At 45.8% G+C, this 21,027-nt stretch overlaps 1 protein-coding gene across 1 annotated transcript in view; it reads right to left on the bottom strand.

Annotated features, from left to right (window-relative positions):
• PCNX2 (pecanex 2) overlaps positions 1 to 12,476 on the bottom strand; it is a 194,302-nt gene extending 181,826 nt beyond the window's left edge. The window contains exon 1 of the mRNA XM_016195999.2: positions 12,315 to 12,476. Coding sequence (XP_016051485.2) covers positions 12,315 to 12,467 — 153 coding nt within the window. The 5' untranslated portion in view covers positions 12,468 to 12,476. The remainder of the gene's footprint in view (positions 1 to 12,314) is intronic.
• Between the last annotated feature and the right edge of the window lie 8,551 nt (positions 12,477 to 21,027).

Genomic DNA, 21,027 nt, shown 5'->3' with positions numbered 1-21,027 from the left:
TCAATATAGTGTTAGAGAAGTCAAGGGATGTAAAACTCTTCCATCAATGTGGTTATAGTAAATTGAGTTTTCCTGCTTCAAGTACTTTGGAAAACGTAATTACTCAGAACATGTGGCCTAGGAAATGAGGCATTAATCTGTCCAGCGTAACGCGTGTGCTGGCCCTGGACACTTAGGTCGCCGTTGTGGGCACTGGGAAGACTGCTGGGCGCCGAGCATGCCCTCTGGCCGGGAGAGCTGTCTGAGGTGGGCATTCATGCTGCACGGGGCAGACACAGGCTGGGAGCCTCCTCGCTCACATTCCTGGAAGCTTGACCAGTTCTATGACTGTCAGAAGATTCTAGATTATTTCCAAAAGACAGGGTGCAGACTGCACAGTTGGAGCTGTCTTATCTGCTTCAGAGATAACAGAGGTCCCAGTCTGTTCATCCATTTTGTCAAATTAGATGAACTTTGTCCATCCAGCCAGCCTTTCTCCACTCACACCCCCCAGGGTAAGTGCTGAGTGTTTATCGGTCAAGGTCTGCGTCCCAACGACTCATGCAAGCAGGACTCTTGATTCCTACGTGAGTAAACTACAGTCCCTGAGGGGCTGGGAACAGGTCTCTACACCAAACATCAGGCCACAGATTGAGAAGGACAATAGCTTCTCCGAAGTGATACATGTGAAAGAAGTTACAGGTTTTCAGATCCTGTGATAGCTCATTATATAGTTCATGAATTTCCTTTAAAGATAAACACATTTAGGATTTTCTCAGAAAATTGAGAACTTCTGGTTATCTACTGAGACCCCAAATGGGCTCAGCGGCAGTTTGGGCCCCAGGTGGACACAGGCAATAGTGTACAGAAGGCCTGGGGGGGGTCCAGGGTGGAGGGAATCAATGGAGGAGAAAAAGGGGACATCTGTAATACTTTCAACAATAAAGATAAATTTAAAAAAAAACAACTCCTGGAGGCAGTCATGTGAGAGCGTGTGCTGACCAGTATAGAACCGCCTGACAATGCAGCAGGGAGCCCTCAATGCAGTCCCCTTTAGAACAGGCCAGGCTTGCAGACGTGCTTTACAATGATGAGGCTCACGTGATCAAGAAGTTGGACTGGTTCCCAAAAGACAGCCCTACTAGCACTTCTCTCTTGCAAAGTAAGACAAACGAAAAGGAGAAATGCTGCTTCCTCCTAGGCTTGCTACCGGGCTTTCTCTGGGTCTGCTGTCTGCTTCTCATTAGCTCTTCTCTGGTTGCTCTGAGCTCTTTCTTTCTTTGCACCTTTCATGGGGGAAGCACTGGATAGGGACGTGAAAGGCATGTGTTTGGATAGTCGGGAGAGTGCTACAGGGACTAAGATGGCAAAGTAGCCAAAGGTGGGAGAGGTGGATTTGAGGTGGCTCATTAGAATGAGAATCTTTGCTCCTAAATGCTTTAGAAACTATTTAGAAAGTTGGTACCTGCCATTATCCAACCCACCCCCCACCCCTCCTCATGAAGAATATCAAGTGGACAGCTCAGTCAACGAACGCTTAGTGTAATCAAGAAATCTGGATTCGTGCGTCTTTGACTTCAGACAGTCATGATAAAAGTTAACATTTTATCTACACTTGTAATGTACACTGAGATAAACAGGATGGATCAATCAGTAAGCTCATAAAGGCAAAGTGACGTCACCCTCAATGCAATAAGCTCAATCATACATTTGTGCTGACAGTGAGTCTGAATATCACTGAATATAGCGTCATGTGTTTCCTAACAGAAAATGTGTTGTTTAGAATTAAAAATGAGGATTCAATAATGTGAATGTTATCAAATATAAACTATACCTGATCAATGCTATGTTTAGCACATGTATAAATTTAAAGTTATATGTTCATTTTTCATAAGGAATTTTAGAAGTACTTCTGACTTGACAAAGCCACTAACTTAGGACTAGAAGGTCTGAGTTCATTGTCGAAAGCCCCTTGACTATGTTTTTAAGTTCCCTCAAAACCAAATGCTATAGAAAATGTTTAGTGTCATAAAATGTTAAACATGTCTCAGTATTTAAATGCAATGAATTATAATATCACATTTCTTATTTTTAAGCAGTAGTGCTCAAAATCAATTACATGGAAAGACTAAAATCAGTCAGTAAAAATGCTAAAAGGAGACAAAACAAGCAGAAGCTGCAGTGCTGAGTCAGGAAGGGCAGGGTGGCACCATCAAGGTGGCAGGGCCCCTGGGAGGCTGAGCTGGCAGGGACCCTGTTCAGTCCCTATGTCCGCCAGCAGATTTTGCATCCTTCCTATTGCCTGGCCTGCTTTTTATAAGAAACTGGATGTTGGTCTATCTCAGACTCCTTCTTCCCAATTGTAAGTGCCTTTAGCTTGATTCCTCTATGGGCCAACCCTACCAAGGGCTGTCCAATGGGTTTCTGGTCCTTCCCACTCAATAGTTCTGTTGGCAATGGAGGTCCAACAATTTCTCATTGCACAAGACGTTCAGCATCTCTGGCCCCCACTCTTTAAATGCAACTGTGACATTTAATTTAAATGTCACTGTGATAAACTCATTGAGATGAACCCAAAAGTGTTCCAAAACTTGCCAATGCCCCAAATCTAGAACAATTTTGCCTCCTGAACTATAATGCACATGTGTAGGTATGATCACACTGCAGCAAAGGCCACTAGAGTCATGGACATCACCTACTGACATTAGGTCATGAGCACCCTCATTCCTTTAGCCTAGAGTTTCTCAACCTCTATGGACATCTTGGGCTGGATAATTCTCTTTTGTTGTGGGACTGTTCTGTGCACCGCAGGATGTTTAGTACTAGCCCTGGCCTCTACACACAAGCAACCCTTCCAGTGTAACAACCAGATGTCCCCAAAGGAGGTACAGACTTGACCCCCCCCATACACACACCTGTAAGTGTGTATGTGACTGCTTTGTACCAAATACAAGGGCCAAAAACATAGTCCCTATATGCACAGGGTTCAAAGTCGAGGTAGATGAGCAGACAGTTACGGGATAGAGTAGCAGGTGCTATAGCTCTGGTAAGCTGAGGTGAGCCTAACTCAGACCCAGGGATGGGGCACGGGGCCAAGGAAAACATTTCCGAGAAAGCAGGCGTCTGTGAGAACCGTGGAAGATGCGGAGAAAGCCAGGCAGAAGGCACCGCACGCGGAACATGGGGGGGTCCAGGAGGTGCAAACGTATCAGAATCACACGGGGGGCGTGCGAAGTGGGAGGACAGTGATACCACACGAGAGGCCTCATGCACGATAGGCTTCGCCGTGAAGAAAGAGCACAGGAAGTGCGAAAGCATGGAAGTGAGAAGCTGGCATCCGCATTTTGCAAGATCCTTAGTGTGGAAGGGACTCTGGACACAGGCGTGTGACTGGCCATGAGGAGACCAGCAGGGTCGACCTACTTTACCAAGCTCTGTGGAGTTTAATGAAATCACCATGTGAAGCCCAGTGTGCAACGTGAACTGAGATTTTCCATAAAATCTCTTCAAAAACTGTGAAGTGTGATATAACTAGATATAGGCTACTGCTCCTGCTCTCCTGTGTCAGCCTTAGAAACCCCAAAGACTCTTCTACGAGAAACGTCTGTGAGCATCGAGACCAAGAGCAGGAGTGTTGGAATAAATGAGCAATCTTGCAATGACTGTGGAAGGAGTTCCCAGATGGTGAGCTGCTATAATTTTTATTTTAAAAAGTTATTATTTGTGGAAAACACTATGGCGGTGCCTCAAAAAGTTAAATATAGAATAACCATATGATCCAGCAATTCCGCTTCAGTGACCAAGCTTAGCACCAACAGCGGGGTTACGCTGAGGACACATTACTTAGGTGGTACTCGTGACAAAAAATGCATCATCACACATCTAATCACAAGGAAATGATCCAAAAAAATCAAATTAAGGAACATTCTGAAAACAACTTTCAATGCCACCAAAAAAAACAAAAGGCCTGATAAACCTGTTCTGGTATGAAGGATAAGAGGTGATCCAGAAAAAGGACCCAGGGAAACAAAGCAAAACGCCTGCACTCCGTAGGGTGTTAGGGGATGACGGGAAATCTGATGGAAACCAAGAGACAACAGCACTCTACCCATGATCATTTGTGTGCGTGATAATTATGGGAGAGAAAGTCCAGTTCCTTAAGAGACATCTGCTGAAGAGGAAAGTGCCCTCATGTCTGAAACTTACTGTGAAATGATACAGCAAAATAAAAAATGTATAGTGATGAAGCAGGTGCGGCAAAGTGCTAAAAACTGGCGAATCTAAGTGAAAGGCGTACATTATTCATTGTGCTATTTTTGCAATTTTTTGTAGAGTAGAAATTTTTCAAAAATAAAAATTGGGGCCCGGCCGGGCGTGGCTCAGCGGTTGAGCGTCAACCTAGGATCCAGGCGATCGGGGTTCGATTCCCGGTCAGGGCACATGCCCAGGTTGTGGGCTGCAGCCAATCAATGACTCTTGCATCATTGATGTTTCTCTCTCTCTCTCTCTCCCTCTCCTTCTTCTCTGTGAAATCAATAAAAATCTATTTAAAAAATAAATAAATAATAAAATAAAATAAAATAAAATAAAATAAAATAAAATAAAATAAAAATTGGGGGGAGGGATAAAAAAAGAAATATCCTACTTCAAATTGACAAATAAAATGACCTATCAATGTGTCTCACTGTACAGAGAATTTAGTCCAAATGCCTCATGGTCTACCCATCTTTGCCCGGCTAATGCCTAATTATTCGTCAGGCCTCAGATCAAAAGTTATTTCATCCAGGAAGCCTCCCCTAAATGCCAGAGCCAGGATGGGGTCTCCCATCTTTACAATACGGCACCTCATACTTCCCCTAAGAGTCACCATGTTATTTATGTCCATTTATCAGCCATCTTCATAACAAGAGACGCCAATCCATCTTTTGCCTGTTGTTTCCCCAATATTCTGAGGGACCCCAGGCACTAAGTCTGTTGTCATAGACACAAGTGCTGTCCAACAAATGTGTCCAGTTGTTCCTGGGCACACAGTAGGACTGCACTTTCCTCTCCCTTTGGAGTTAGGTGTGGCCATGCAACTTGCCCTGAAAAAGAAGCCTGAGTGCAAGGGATATTTGCCCTTTCCAGGCAGTAACTTCAAGAGCTAGTCACGGCCCTCACACGCTCTACCTCCACCACTGTGACTGGCGGTGTTCAACCCAGGTCATGGGTGAGGACAATGGGGAGCAGAGCCCCTAGCCACCCCAACACGGAGGTTCTATCCACCTACATGCCTACAATGAGCAGGAGCCCTGCTAGCCATACCCAGCCCCCATGGACCACATTAGACATATAATATGAATAAATAAGCTTGATAAAGCAAAAGGGATCTTGAGCTTAATTGTTACATCAGCACAAACCAGCAGTTTAAAAGTCATCTGAAAACCTAAAGATCCTTCATATAAGTTACCCTTTGCTCACACGGTGAAATACTATGTAGACATGAAAAAATAATGAAGTGGCTCTTTGTATAATGATCTCCAAGATGGTCCTAAACCAGAAACACAAGGATATGCACTCACAAACGACTATGTGTGTCTATAACAAACTATTCCAAAGAGCCAGGATAGGACAGATATTAGATTCCAAGCAACTCCTCCAACGGACACATCCGGAAACTTCTAAATGGGGTATAAAAATTAGTTACCTGACCCTAAAACCCCTCACCCAAAATGAGCATGGAACAGAGTCCAGAACGAGAGGATCTGTGAAGACTCTTGGAGGAGACCACTGGTTTTTGGTGCCTCCTGTGTCTCTCCAACAGTCAAGAGAGAAAGCTTCAGTGGGGCCACTCAGAGACTTCATGTGACTCCCCCACAGTCTGGATGGGAGTGGGGAGCACAGCAGACTGGTGTCTAATTCCTTCCCAGAAGAGCCAGAAGGCTAGAGACTGCTGGCTAGCTGCTCTGCTGGAGGGCCCAGGGAGACGCAGCAATGTCGGCTGTGGCCGGCCCTCCCAGAGTCTGTGGGAGGGAGAATGTGGGTGAGAGTCCGCAGGAGTTTGCTTTAGGTAATGTCTGCAGCAGAGGGGACAACGGCAGAAGGAAGCCGGAGTGGACACCAAATTCCACGGGACTGCGGAAGGACCAGGGGGAGAGACACGGAGCCCTGGGCCAGGAGACTGCAGGTGGGACAGCGCTGGCAGGAACAGGGTCCCCGAAGGACATGCCGAAGGACCTCAGAGAGAGGCAGCTGGGACGGCATGCTGCACCTCGGGAGCCCAGAGCCGGCCCCCCACCGGGCGAATCTGCAAAGACCTTCCCTGCTCCTCAATGTGAGGGCGTGGAAACGTGAGCCAACGTGCGAGGGAGGATGGCGGGAAAGTCCAGGCATCCTCACACCCCACCTGCCCGCAGAGACGACTGAATGACAGAAGCTGCGGTTCTTAAGTGGAACTGGACGTTCTGAAACCCGAATCAAGCCTGCGTTTTGTTTTAAAGCAACTATGGGACTTGTCTCACCCGTGACCTGAAGTCACGGGGCTTGGATACGTTTTTATCTACAGAGCACAGCAAAAAGGCTGGGTGGCAAAGAGGCTGCTTAGTCATTAAACTTCCCTCACATCAAACTCCCCATAAGTATAAATGTCACCGGGAGAACGCACGAGACACTGTGCTCACTGCCTCTCAAGGGAGGTACCAGAGACGAGTGTGGGAGGAATGTCACTTGTCACCGATGCTCTCTTGCACAGTTTCGGTTTTTGCCTCTTCCCACCGCTGTGCAGGACTCAGATGCCACGTCGTGAAACTACCTGTGTTCGAGGTGCCGTGGCTGAGGGGTAAGATCTCCACTGCTCAGCCCTGATCCTGGTTAGGTGACAACGTACCGTGTGTCCTTCCGCAGGTTAACCAACCACTCTGTGCCAGTGTCATCAACTGTACAGGGAGGGGATCAGGCTGGTGCTCGCCTGGTTGCTGTGAGGAAAAGGGGATCTAGCTAATAAAGAATTTTAACAACTGAGCCCGGTGTATGTGGCCATGAGCGCTGGCTGTTATTATTACCTAGTCCAATAAATGATAAGAAGTTAAAGGGAGAAATCATCCAGAAAAAAAAACAGAATACCATTATGAAATAGTCCTCTTTTTCTTCCATAGGATGTAGGAAAGAGATTGAGTGTTAATTAAATGGAAATGAGGCTGGGTAATATTTAAAAGTAACCATCTGAGAGATCAAATGCTTAAAACCAGAAAACTATAATCACCTGGTATCAACTCCCATACACAGGAAATAACACCAAGGGTGTGACAGAATCAGACATGGCAACTGCAAAAGCTAACAGTGTATCTAAGAGAGCAGCATCCAAATATAACTAGTCCCAAACTGGGAGAAATCTCAAAAGCCCTACGAGAAGTGAGGGAGGGCTGGGAGACATAAATTTAACCACCAGGAAATTAGTCATGAGCTTGCAATACTAGAGCAGAAAGAAAAAACTTCACAAAGCGCTGTTTTTGGAAGGAGCTCCAGAGGCTGACATCCCAGGTCAGGGCCAGTGTTGCATCTTTTGCCACAGACATGAAAACAGCACCTGCCCACAGATGTCCACGTGTCCACATGGCAGACAACTGAGGATGCACAGGAGGAATCATGCAGAAGGGTGGCAACAGCCACTCAAGATGGAAGGTAGCAACTTGAAAAGACTGAAGATGACTGCTGAGGACGCCCCAGGGATGGAGGTCACCCCAGTACAGTGCTTACACGGAAAGCAAAGCTCTCCCTGAGTCACGCCCGGGGCACAGGCATCCGGAAGCCATCTGCTGAGCATGGCAGAGGCGCAGTGCAGCAGGCCGGGGTCGGCACCACTGTGGGAGGCCTGGGGCCAGGGAACGATGCCTTTCAGCGTCCCTGAGCTGCAGCCTCTCACCGCAAACCCCACCTGTTTCAGGCAAGTGAGGGCAGGAGGAAAGTTCAGACGTTCGCGTGAATTACGGAGAAACTGCAAAGGATCCTGCATCTCAACGTGAGAATAAATGAGGACCCGGAGGCGGAAGGAGCAGAAAACAAGGTCAGAGAAGGAAGGTAGGGATCACACCATTCAGCAGCAAAAAAAGCCTTTCTTAGGAAGAGCCTGAACACAAAGCTGGGACTGACCAGGGTGAGAGGCGACCTCTGAGGAACAGCAACATGCCCAGTGGTACAAGTAACCACAACCACGCAGACCGGTCAGGCCTGCCCTGCGAGGCTGTGCTGGCTGCACCCTGCTCAGACGCCTCCAGCTGATGGGGTCAAACAGGGGCTGAAGTCCAGTCCGCAAGTCCTGAGCCAGGTGCCTTTCTGGGAAAGCCATCTCTCCACGATTCACACAAACGCATCTTAAATGTTAGAAGTGGGAGCCGAGGGAGGGGTGGCCAAAGAAATACAAAACCTAAGGAAAAACAGTCATGCACGCAAATGGGGAGGGCTCCGGAGTGTAACAGTAACAGTGACGGCCAGGTGCAGACAGTGCTCACTCTGTGCCTGCACGTGACAGGCTCTCCTCCTTATTATAATCCAGCTATTAGAAGTGAAACAGCTGCCCACAAAGCAAGTCTCTAAGGTGGAACTAAAAAGGAACTGGAAACAGAGCGAACCTGGCTAAAATAAAAGGAAAGGAAACATAAAGCTCCCGCCCTGCCTGGCCAGGCGTGGCTCAGCGGCTGAGCATCGACCCAGGACCCAGGAGATGGCGGTTCGATTCCCCTCAGGGCCGTGCAGGAGGCAGCCGGTCAATGGCTCTCTCATCATTGATGTCTCTCTCTCTCTCTCCCTCTCCCTTCTTCTCTCTGAAATCAATAAAGATATATTTTTAAAAAGCTACAGCCCTGAAAGCAAAGACAGGCATTCTGTGTGAAAACCGCATACAATGTAGCCCTGCATGGGGTCTTGGAGAAGGTGAAGGTTCCATCCCATTTTTTCTGGACTCAACTCTGCCTTTACTCGGGGTAACCATGCGGTCATCAGGGTCATCAGATTTCACTTCATGTGTCTTCCCTGTTTCTGGGAGTCCACATGCCCTTGTGTGGACCAGGTCAGGCAGTGCAGTGCAGCGGGGAAGCCAAAGACTTGTGTGGAAACCACAGGACTTCAGTGAAAATTCCAAATTTTACCACCTACTCTCTACATGGCCATGGGCAAGAACTCTCTCTGGACCTCAGTTGCTAAATCTATTCAATGAAACCCATTATCGCCACCTTACAGGTGATAAAACTGAAGAAGTGAAGTGACTTACACAAGGTCACCCAGTTGATTGATGAGCACCAGCCTGGCCCCGTCAAAGCTCATACAGGGTCAGAGTCATGGCTGGGTGCCCCTGTTCCGAAACTCAATGGGAACCTCTCTCAGTTATCCCAAGTGAACAAGTACACGAACACGTGTAACAAATGAAAGCTTAATGTCTCTGAGGACAAATGCAGCTTTCAGCCTGTGCAAAAGAAAATGAGATTGATAATAAATCACAGTAAACTTCTTCCTAAATGATCCAAATTGGCTTAATGTTTGGGGTGTGTACTTTTGAGCATTTCTCATAAATATATTATTTACAAATGCTCATAAGTAACTTTCCACAATATCAACCAAAAACTAAGTTAACTTTAGGGCTTAGAGATCATTAGTAATAGAATTTTAATTTACATAGTCAAAGTCCCCATCAAATTAAAAAGTGGATTCTTCCTACAGTGGAACTGTCTTGATTGAACACGTTGAAGCTAAAATTGTGCAAAACCCAGAAAAGCTCAGGGCCCCTTAAACAACAGAACTTTGACTAAGCCCAGCTGTCAGCGAGCAGCCAGGTATCTTTTGTGGACCAAGTTCTTGTAAATTGAACAAACTAAAAAAGATGTTACCATTCACTGAAGTGCAGAAGAACGTATTTAAGCATTAAGACCTAGAGAGCAGAGTCCTCCATTGGCGGAGGAGGGTCTTTTGTTCCTAAGATCACTTTCAGAGGCCAGAGGAACAGAGCAAGAAAAGGGTAACCTGCGTTTTTAAAGATGGACAGGCGATATATTAAAAAGCAGCATGACAATAAATGCATTCACACACAATTAGTTAAAAGCACATTAGCATAAAGTTATAAAAATTTTTTGGTATAACTGTTTTGATCCAAAAATCCAACATAAAAACAAATTATTTAAGGTATCAGTTTTTCACTTTATAAACTCTTGAAATTTCACCGAAAGTTGAAAAATATCACTAAAGAGGAATTCAACTAAGAACAATTTCCTATTTAATAAGGTAGGAACCAAGCTACTCATAGAGCAAAATTAGGTAGAATGTAAGGATTCTGATCACATGCATACATCAAATCTTAAGAATCATTATGTAAAAATGACCCCGTATGTGTAGAAAAAACATCTGTAGAAATACACATTAAATGTTAATGTGGTTACTACTGAGTGAGATGAGAAATGAAATACATATTGCTGTCGCTCTCAGGAATTACTAAGAATACAGTGATGTAGACAATATAATGCTAGTTAGAACGGAAAGAGGTGCAGGTTGACTTTATTTCCATCAGTTTATTACATATGAGAACTAAACGCAGGGTATTCTGCTAGGTACAAGGAGAACCAAGGTAATCAACAAAGTGAAAACCATGTCCTCAGAAAGCTCAGAGGTAGAGGGAAATACACGTTCCAACAACTAAATATAAGGCAGAATTCAAAACGTTCTGTGGTACCAACAATAAACCCAGAATAGCATAAGGGCAAGAGAGAAATTAATTCTAGCTAATGGAACTGGGGAAGCCTAGACAGAGATGGCCACTCCATTGGGCTTCAAAGGATGGAGAGATTTTTAGCAAGTAAATGAAAGGATCCAGGAGAAAGGAAGGAAAAAAAAAAAAAAAAGCCAGCTCATATTCAGCTTTCACTGTGCACCAGGTACTGTGAGAAGTACTTTCATTAATTCATTCAACCCTCATATTAGCCCCATTATGGAGGTGCCAATAATCCTGCTTTACAGACCAGGAAGCTGAAGCTTGCTCAAGCTCACACACTGGCAGGTAGAAGAACCGAGCTGGAACGCAACCTTGTGTTCCTTGTCACTCTGCCATGCTGCCCCTCTAGGCAAAGAGAAACCACTGGAACTTACGGGCTAAGGAAAATATGATGGACAAGGTCCCAGAAGAAGGAAGACACTTGACTTTATTAAAGGACTACCATGGATAAGCCTCTATATGAAATGCTTTTTCTATGAAAAGTTATTTATTTTTCCTGTGATATGGTCACTATCACATCCATTTTAAGGATGAAAAAACTACGGTTTAAATAGGTCATTTATCAGGTCAAACAGCTATAAGTAGCAAAAGAGAAATTTAAACCAGGTCTGAGTCCAATTCCACGTCAAGCCAGACAGATAGATGGCTTTACAAGCGGTATCTCATTTAAGCCCCAAAATAACACTGTATGTCTAGTAGTATTATTTTTCTCATCTTACAGATAAGAAACTGAAGAATCAGATAGGGTGAGTAACTTCCCCAAGGTCACAGAGCTGGTAGGAGGTAGACTCAAAATTTAACCTAGAAGCTGGGCCAGAATTCTGACCCTATGGATGAATTGCCATAAATAGAGTAAACAAGACAAATCAGAGAGAACATGGAACTCAGAATCTCTCAGCTGTGCAAAATCATCGAGATTGTGGTCAAATTATGTTTTGGGAATAAAATCTTCCAACAGGCACATCAAAATTAGATTCTTGGCACATCTTTATAGTTTCCCTTAGAAGGTCATTTATGTAGCTGTTCAGCAGGCACTCGATTGTGGTAACCCTACTAACCTGTCAGGCCCCAACGAGGTGCCGTTAATATATCTTTTTACAGATTTTTTTTACACAGTGGTGTAGAAATGGCAAGTTGGGCAACTGAAGGTTGAACCTGCTTTCTCAAAGCAAAACTGGAAGGGAGGAGGGCGGGGGGATAACCAACGGCTGGAATAGGCTTTAACGCTGCATGTTGCCTTTTGGTTATCCCTCAGGGTATCTTATACCAAACATTACCCCACGCTAACCACCCGAGGCCTAGGGCTGTCCACCTCCAACACAGGTTCAAAGTTCCTCAGCGACAGGCGCACTCTGACTCATCCTCACAGCCAGCATCAATTCTGAATGAGTCCAAGAGGCCCCCAAAGTCCTTTCTTCTACTTTTCCCACCCGTGAGTCCCATTCCCCCTTTCCCTGTCCCGAATTCCTGGGGACCTTCCCCATGCCACCTCCGAGGAGCCACTGCCAGGCCCTCCCTTCGCGGGCGGAGCGCAGGCCGGCAGCTGTCTCCGGTCCTCCCTCGGCCCGTCTCCCGGGCGCGGGGCGCGGGCCTCCCCACTCACCAGGTGCAGGGCCAGGGGCAGCAGCAGCAGGAACAGCCACAGGTAGAGGTGGCAGCTGTTGGTGAACTTGCTGTGCTCGGGGTCGTGGTACCAGCCCCCGGTGAGCGCGGCCCACACGCCCTGGCGGAGCAGCTGCAGCACCGGGGACACCATGCCGCCTGCGCCCCGGGGCGGGCGCCCCGCGCGGCCCGCTGCTGCCAGGGCCCCGGCGCGCTCGCCTCTAGCACGCGGGCCGCCGGGCCGCGCCCCCGCCCCCGCCGCCGCCGCCGCCGCCGCCCCCGCCGCCGCCACCGCCCTCCGCCCCGCCGGTGACGCGGGAGCCGCCCTCCTGCCGCGACCCGCGACCCGCCGCGCCGCAGCCGCCAGGCGCCGCGCGGCAGGTGCGCGCCATGTCCAGGGAGGAAGGATTTTCCCAGGGTGCCCCGCGGCGGCTGGGAGGATGCGCCGGAGGCCCCGCCCACCGCCGGGGCCGCACAGCCCCTCCCGGCGGAGCGCACCCCTGAACCCCGCCAGCCTCTTCTCTGCCTCCGCTCGCTCCCTGCACCTTTTCGCTCTTCCTCCTCCTGGGGGCATGTAAGGCTTAAAAATCAAGACGTCCGCAGGCATAAGGCACAACCAGGGCACGCTCCCTTGCCTTTGTCTTTCTTGCCGCCTGCGCCAAAATAATTATGTAACACAGATCGTGGCACAGGCCACTCGGGGTAACTTCTTCCCCTGAGCACCGCCCGCTCAGCCCATGCTCCTTAGGGTGCCGCTCACCCCAGATGCTCTCCTGCCTCAGCTCTATCTGCGCCTCTGGCACCCGCCTTTTTTCCTCCCTGCTCTTTCCGCCTCCTCCCCCCTGTGGTCCTGCTTGGCAGGTAAAGAAGATAACCACTTTCCTGGGACAATTTCAGGGCCCTGGGTTAAACTACTTGTCTCTTTTTATATATTTCCTAGAGCGTAATCCCAGGCACCAACCGGCTGTGTAGAGCATTGGTCTAAGTCTTTCTAAACTGTTCAGGGAGGAAGGCCCATTACAAGGCATCACTGAACTAATAAACTTGAAGTTTTCTGGTATTTTATCATTTATAGCAGATAAATTTCAGGTTCTCTTTCTGAAAGTGGGTTTTGGACAGAAAGAGACGAAAAGGAATTCATCTTCTTTAGCATGAGGACAGGAAGCCCTCGTTATTAGAAACTGATAAAGTAAATGAGGCTCACATTCTCAAATAGGACAGGTTTTAGGAAAGGAAGAGATAAAAAAGGGAATTTGTCTTCCTTAGGGACCAGCAGAGGCAGCCTCTGTGACCGGGCCATGGGGAAGGACGGGATTACAAGGCCCCAAGATCCCAAGCATGCCTTTCCTGCTCCGTGCCTGCCTCCTGGGTCTCAAACACAACCTCTTCTCTGACGTGTGCACCCGCATAGGGCCTGGCTGAGCACTGGTCTGCAGCACCATGTGCCCACGGCTGCCGTGGTCAGGCTCAGTAGAGGCATGCCAGCCTTCCAATGATGAAACAAAAGGGGGGGCCCCATTCTGAGGAGCTGGTCTGAGCCATGAACTCCACTGGGTCACAGCAGATCTCACACTGTTGTGTATTCTTCCAGCCTTACCCACTCTTGCCCTGCCTCTGTCTGCAAGAATGGCCACAACGTAACAATGCTGCCGCCTGTGTTGGAAGAAAAATGTTCCCAAAGACAGTGCGACCGCTTTTTTATGTCTTCAATGCAAGAAGCCTTTTTTATGTCTTCGATGCCAGGAGCTCCATAAATGTTTAATGAATGAATGAATCAAGAAACTCCACCAGGAAGACCAGCACTAAAGATTCACGTCCATGTGCACGGGTCAAGGAGGGATGGCCATGCAATGGGTGTGTCCCTGCGCGGAAGGAGTGCCCTGGCTCATCAGTTCCTGATTCACCCGATATTTAATGAGCTCCGTCTGTGTGCCAGGCAGTTTTCTGAAGACCGAGAAAGCAAATATAAATAAAATATAGTCCTTACCATGAAGGAGTTCACAAAAGGAGACAGGCAAGTAAACAAAGACTTGCAATAAAAACTGCTGTGATATGATTGTGCACATGCAACTGTTGAGTTCACCAAGAGGATGGAGTTCACCAAGAGGATGGAGTTCACCAAGAGGATGTGGCCGCAGGCTGACCCAAGAGCTGGATCCAGGCAAGCGGAAGCTCCTTACCACCTCCACCCCACGATGCCCCACCCCCACGCTAGGAATGCACATATGTTCAGCACACCATTCCTGCACCAAGAAACACTTCAAGGTCACAGTTTGGAGAGAGCAATGTGTTACGGAGACCATCTGGACTGCTACATGACTGAACCCCGTTAAGGCCTCTACATAAATTCTTAAAACTCTAGCAGATGGGTGTGGAGATCTGCTTGTCTTGTGGTGCCCAAGAGAAGCCTCATATGGAAGTTCCCTTGCTTATTAATCCTGTCACCCACCAATCTGGAGTGGTCTGCCTCTTCAGCCCCTCCTGCCCTCCAGGTTTGGGGAGTAGTTTCAAATTTCACTCCGGGAACTCCCAAGGTTGTGAACCAGCATATACAGATTGTATGTATAAGAGTGGAGGCACCGAAGAGGAGACATGGTCAAGTCAGTGACGGTAGGGTGGTGACAATGACACCCTGGACTATTAGCTCTCTGGGCAGATAAATGTAGATACTTCAGCAGGCAGATGTATGTGAGGCAGAGAAACATGGCAATTTGGAGGCAATATCAGGATAGTCGAATGTGCTAGGACTGGGAAGAAAAGAATGGAACAGAAGGAAACTTAGTAACAGATAAGCAGAGCTTGGTTCTGTGGGTCATATGAAGTCCTTCGGGCCTGGTCCTGGGCAGTGGGCAGGTGTGGGAAGGCTCTAAGCATGGATGAGACATGGGCAATAGTGCAGGGGGGAGTTAAATACCTGAATCAGTGGGAATGGACATGACGTTGAGGGACTAACTAGGACCTAGGAACCAATTCCATGCCGAGATAAAAGACTCTGCTGGTTGGGGTGGCCATGCTGCCAAATTAATCACGTTATGGAATATAGGCAGTTTAGCAGAAAAAATGATTACCCTGAGCCCGAGTTTCCTGGGGACTCGCGGTGGGGGCAGGAGAGTATGGTTCTGGAGCTTAGGCTAGGAGGGGTGTCTGAAAGGGGTACAGGCTTGGGAGAAACCAGCATAAAGTTCCACGAAAGGGGACGACAGTGTCCTAGAAGAGAATGTGGGGTAAGGAGACACAAGGACTGTGGGTGACAAAGATTAAAGGCACAGGCACAAGCAAAAGAGGAAGAGAGCAGGAGACTAAGGTGAGCCTGTTATCACCAACAAGCTGCACAGGGAGAGACCCATTCAGGAAGAAAAGGGTTAATCATGGCAAGTACCAGAGAGGAAGCCAAACCCAAAGATCAAAGTTGTCATTGGGAGTGACCTATGTCGCAGCAGCTTCGGGGGTTGGAGATGGTGCAGAGGGCAGACACCCAACAGCACTGTATTGAAAAGAGTGGACATGTGAGGGACAGAGGCAGCCAAGTGAGCCGCTCCTCAGAGGCTAGGAAGGGGGCGTGATCTGAAGGCGGGTAAGGGGCCAGCGAAGTGTTCCTGTTGACCGACTGGCTTTCAATATGGGGAAAAACCACAGTGTTTCTTCCCACTACTCTGCTTTCCCTGGGATGGTCCTAATCTATTGTCCTGCCTTTAATGATTGTGCATATTTTGACTCTGCCATCTCTGTATCCAGCCCTGACCTCTTTTCTGAACTTCAGATTTATATCCATTAGGGGGCCCCCAGCCTCAGAGGCCTCAACATGTTCATTGGCTTCTCTCCTATGTTACGTCTCCTATTGTACCTTGTGTATTTTGGATCTCCACTGGTAAAACTACAGTCCACCCAGTCATTCAGAGCCCGGGAGCTTTCCACCTCTCTCATTCCCCTCTCCCACCACCACAGCCAGTCAACCACGAAGGCCTATCAATGTGATCTCCCCAGGATTATTAACTAAATGTGCTTTGCTCTATCCCTACTACCACGGCCTCAGGTCAAATCCTCAGGATTTCTCACTTGAACTATCACAGTGGCTTCCTAATGGGTTTTAGCATCTCCAGCGTAATCCCCTATCTCAGGTAAGGTCCATCCAGAACAAAGGAACAGCCCTGGCTTTTAAACAGAGATAATTTTACACGGGAAAGGGGAAAACTGAGAAAGTAAACAAAAAATGATGAACAAACCAGAGGTTAGCAAAGGAGAAGCAAGACCCTAGGACTAGAGGAACAGTGAGAGGAGGTGGCATTGTCAGAACCGAGAAGCCAAGGATGGGAACAGCACCATAGTGGGGCAGGGGGGCGAGAGTGGGAGCCTGGAGGCCATGCAGCTGCCACAGAAGGTTCCACAGAAGGAGGTGGTGCGCTGGCACATGTGAAAACCCTGACCTCTCTCCCCTTCCAGTCTCCTACCTGTTCCTTCCATCGGCCAAACCCACCCAGAAGCCATAGTGCAAGGAAGCCTGGGAAAGGTAGTTACCTGTCATACACCCCAGAGCAGGTGAAGGGGAAGCCAAAGTGATTTACAGAAAATGTAAATTTAGCCTGGTTACCCCTTCTTAAAATTCCATCGCACTCAGAAAAAACAACAACAACAGTTGAGAGCCCCCCAAGCCTTGCCTTCATCTAAGTAGAATCACTTTAACTTCATCCCTGGAAACCCAAACTGCTTATACGGGGGGTGGGGTGGGGGTGGAGCAAAGCAGGTTTACAGTTGTGAGAATGCAAAGCACACAGTTTACTCTTGTATTATTATTTGTTATTGTATTATTTTCCATATGAACTGTAAACCTACTTGTGCTCCACCCCGTATTTCTCTGCACAGCCCACGTTGCTTCGTGCCTTCCTGCAAGTCAACATACACACACCTTTCCACTGATGAAGATGCATCCATTTATTAAGATCTCTCAATATCATTTTTTAACCTTCACCTGAGGATATGTTTTTATTGATTTTAGACAAAAAGGGAAGGGCTGGGGGTGGAGGGAGAGGTAAGAGAGAAGCATCGATCAGTTGCCTCCATATGTGCTCTGACCAGAGATTGAACCCACAACCTAGGTATGTGCCCTGACCTATAATCGGCTGATGCTCCAACCAACTGAGCGATCCGGTAATATTTTATAGTTCTGTATGTAGAACTCTTTCACATTATTAACTGACACCCAGTGTTGGCCATGATCCAACTGGCTAAGGGTAAGGAAAGTAATGTAAAAATGGAAATATCATGGAACTGGAAATAATTGGGATTTGAAATACTGAAATAATACAGGAACTGGAACACAACCTTTCATGGCCAGAGGCATAGCCAAGCTGCATGTGGTAGGAACTGCTTGCTAAGTAAAGTGTGTCTGTCCAGCAGCCCTAATGTATGTGGGCAATATGGTTGGAGAGAAGACAGTGACTCAGCTAGGTTTGAGTAACCACAACATAAACAGGGGTTGGGTGGGGTCAGATGGCTTTGCAGAGCAGAAAATCCCAAATGTGCTTGGCTTCCCAGGCCCCTTTCACTACTTCCTCCCGTCAGATACAACTCTAAATGGACACAGACGTCCTTAAGATTGTTCCAGCAGAGGGTGAAGAGGTGCCTATGCCCAAGGGCAGACCCTGGAGAACAAACAGGGGTAGGCTAGAGCCCTGCACAGGAATGGCTGGCTAAAGCGTCCGTGCCAGCCTTTACCTTGGTGTGGCCTGCCCACTGAGGTGAGTGAAGGGGTAATTTTGCTGCTCAGGATCCATATTGCACAAGAAGAGCCCTCTTTTGCCAATCTAATTTTGGTCCATGGGCCCCAGTGAGTAAGTAGCTTGACTGCAGGCCCATCCTTGCTCACCAGCTTTTCTGGATGAAATACTCTTGGGACTCCCAGAGGGCTCTGAGTGTGGGCAAATGGAAGAATTAGTACCTGCCAGAGAAATGAAAAAGTGATCGATAAATTTCTCACAGAGATGATGCTAGCTACTGGTCCTCATTAATTTAGAGAACCTCATTTATAAATATGAGTGAAAAAAATCAAAACTTAAGAATTATTCAAATAATTGAAAGTTCAAAAACTAAGCATGCTAAGAAAATGGGCCCCACTAAACTAGAACACATGAAGAAAACAAGAGACAACTGAGGGAATATTGCATTGAGTAAAACTAAAATAACAGGACATTATTAAAGAGGACTGATTAGAAAGAAGTTAATTTGGGCTATTAACAGAGCTTGTGATTATCAACAAACACTTTCAGAAAACAGAGAAGGAAGAATAGTTGCCAACTAGTTTTATGAGGCAAGTATTTCCCTGACACTAAAACCAGACAAAGACATGACAAGAAAATTACAGACCGTTCATTACTCCTGAATAACAAAAGTAAAAATCCTGAATAAAATCTTGTCAATCTGAATCCAACAACATATAAAAAAGATTATGTACCATGATCAACTAGGTTCCACCCCAGGAATTCAAGGCTGGTTTAACAACCAAAAATCAACTGAGTATCTGATCCATGAGTTGCAGGGTGCCAAACTATCTGCTACACTCTGTACACCCATTCTCAGAGCTACTGGGAAATGCGCTTCATCAAAATGAACCTATAGCTAGGAATAGGAAGTCATGGGATCCAGAGAGTAAGCTATTGAAAAAGGAAAGAAAATAAAAGAGAACTCTCTACATAACAGCTCACAAAACAGGCCTAGAGACAAATCAATCCAGATGAAGCCACAAAATGGATTTTGAATGCTGTATCTTTAACAATTTTAGGTTTGTTTGAATATTTAATTTCTTTCAACTTTTTGATAAATTGTATTTTTTAAGAATTTGTCTGTCTCATCTAATTTTTTACTTTATTGGCATAAAATTGACTATACTATCCTCCTGTGATTTTTTAAAAAAATATCTGTCAGATAAGCAGCAATGTTCACCTTTCCTTCCTGAAATCTGTTATTTGTCTCTTCTCACTTTTTCATGATCATTCATCAGGGATTTGATAAAGAACCTATTGATAAAGAACCTATTTTTTACTTTGTTGATCTTCTCTATCAATTTTCTGTTTTCTATATTGTTAATTTACGTTCTTATGTTTGTTTTGCTCTCTTGTATTATATTTGAGCTTAATTCATTCTTCTTTTTCTAGCATCTTGAGATGGACGCTTGGCTCATTTGTTTCTTGCCCAACCCCCATATATATAGAGTTAAACCTATAAATTTTCCTCTAAGTATTAGGTGCACTCAACAAATTTTGATATATTTTTATTATTGTTCAGCTCAAAATATTTTCTAATTTCCATTAGGATTCCTTTAACCTATGGGTTATGTAGAAACCTATTGTTTCTAAATATGTATAGCTACATAAGAGAATTTTATAAAAATCTATGATTTCCCATTTAATTCCAGAGGACATGCTCTGAATGATTTCAGTCATTTGTTGAGACCTGACTTACGACAGAATATGGTCAGTTTTGTAAATGTGCTTAAAAAGAATGTTTTCTCCACACCTTTAGGATGCAGTGTTCTAAAAAGGTCCATTGATTAAATCTGATAATCATTTGCTCAAATATGTTATATTCTTATTGATTTTTTGGTCTGATTTCCTATTAGTTACTGAGGGGCATGTCTTTTTACGTTCTGTCAAATGCAAACACGCACACATTTGCAAAGTGTTTAGAAAACAAACCATGTTCTTTACCACAAATCAAACCTCAATGAATCTGAAATAGTTGAAATCACCCAGAGTGTGTTCTCTGGAATTAAATGAGGAATCAAAGATTATTAGAAAATCATCATATATGAAAAATATATATATAATGTATATCTATAAAAACATATACACATTATATTACACATTATATACACATACAATGTTATAGGTACATTCAATTAAAGAACTTTATATCTTGCTAAAGAAATTAATCTTTTATAATCATTCAGAGTCCTTCTAGTAATTTTTTTGCCTTAAATTCAATATTGTCTGATAGCAATGTAATCACATAAATTTTCTTTGATTAGTGTTACTATGGCATGTATTTTTGCATCATTTTACTTTAAACATTCCTGTACCCGTATGTTCTAGGCTTATTTCTTATAAGCAGCACATAGTTAGATTTTGATATTTACTTAGTCTGATCATCTTTGCCTTATAATCGAGATACTGAGTCTGCTCAGATTTAATGTAATTCTATTTTGATTTAACATATTATCTTACAAATGATTTGCAATTAGTCCTGCCTCTCCTGTTCTCTTTCTTAGGTATTTTTGGATGAAGTATGTTTTATCATTTAAATTTTCCCTGTATTTGCTTGAAAGTCCAAACCCTTAAGCCTTTCTTTTAAAGGCTCAGAAATATAAAATGATGTATTTCTAGTGGAGGAAGAAGGAGACAGTAGACAGGGAAATGGCAGGACGCAGAGGACACGTGCAGAGAAGCAGCAGCAGAAGCGTAGGCGCGGGGTAGGCGGTCTCCCGGCCTGTAGGCCTTGGAGGTAACGCGGAATTCTTTGTAAAGCTGTAGGAATTGCCTAGAGTTCAACACAAGTAATGTGGAGGGAGCCAAGAGAGAGGTGTGGAGATGAGGTCGACAGGCTGTAGGAGGAGCTCCTAATGTGTAGAAAACTAGCCCTTTACCACAAGGTCACCTGAGGCCTTCCCAAATATGCTTATCGATGCATGTAATAGAAATAACATTTTTCCATTATTTTAACCT

This window comes from Miniopterus natalensis, chromosome 21 (genome assembly GCF_054644295.1).
Source record: "Miniopterus natalensis isolate mMinNat1 chromosome 21, mMinNat1.hap1, whole genome shotgun sequence".
NCBI classification, from domain to species: Eukaryota; Metazoa; Chordata; class Mammalia; order Chiroptera; family Miniopteridae; genus Miniopterus; species Miniopterus natalensis.
Note: the sequence above shows the minus strand (reverse complement) of the source record. Positions and strands in the feature narration are given on the sequence as shown.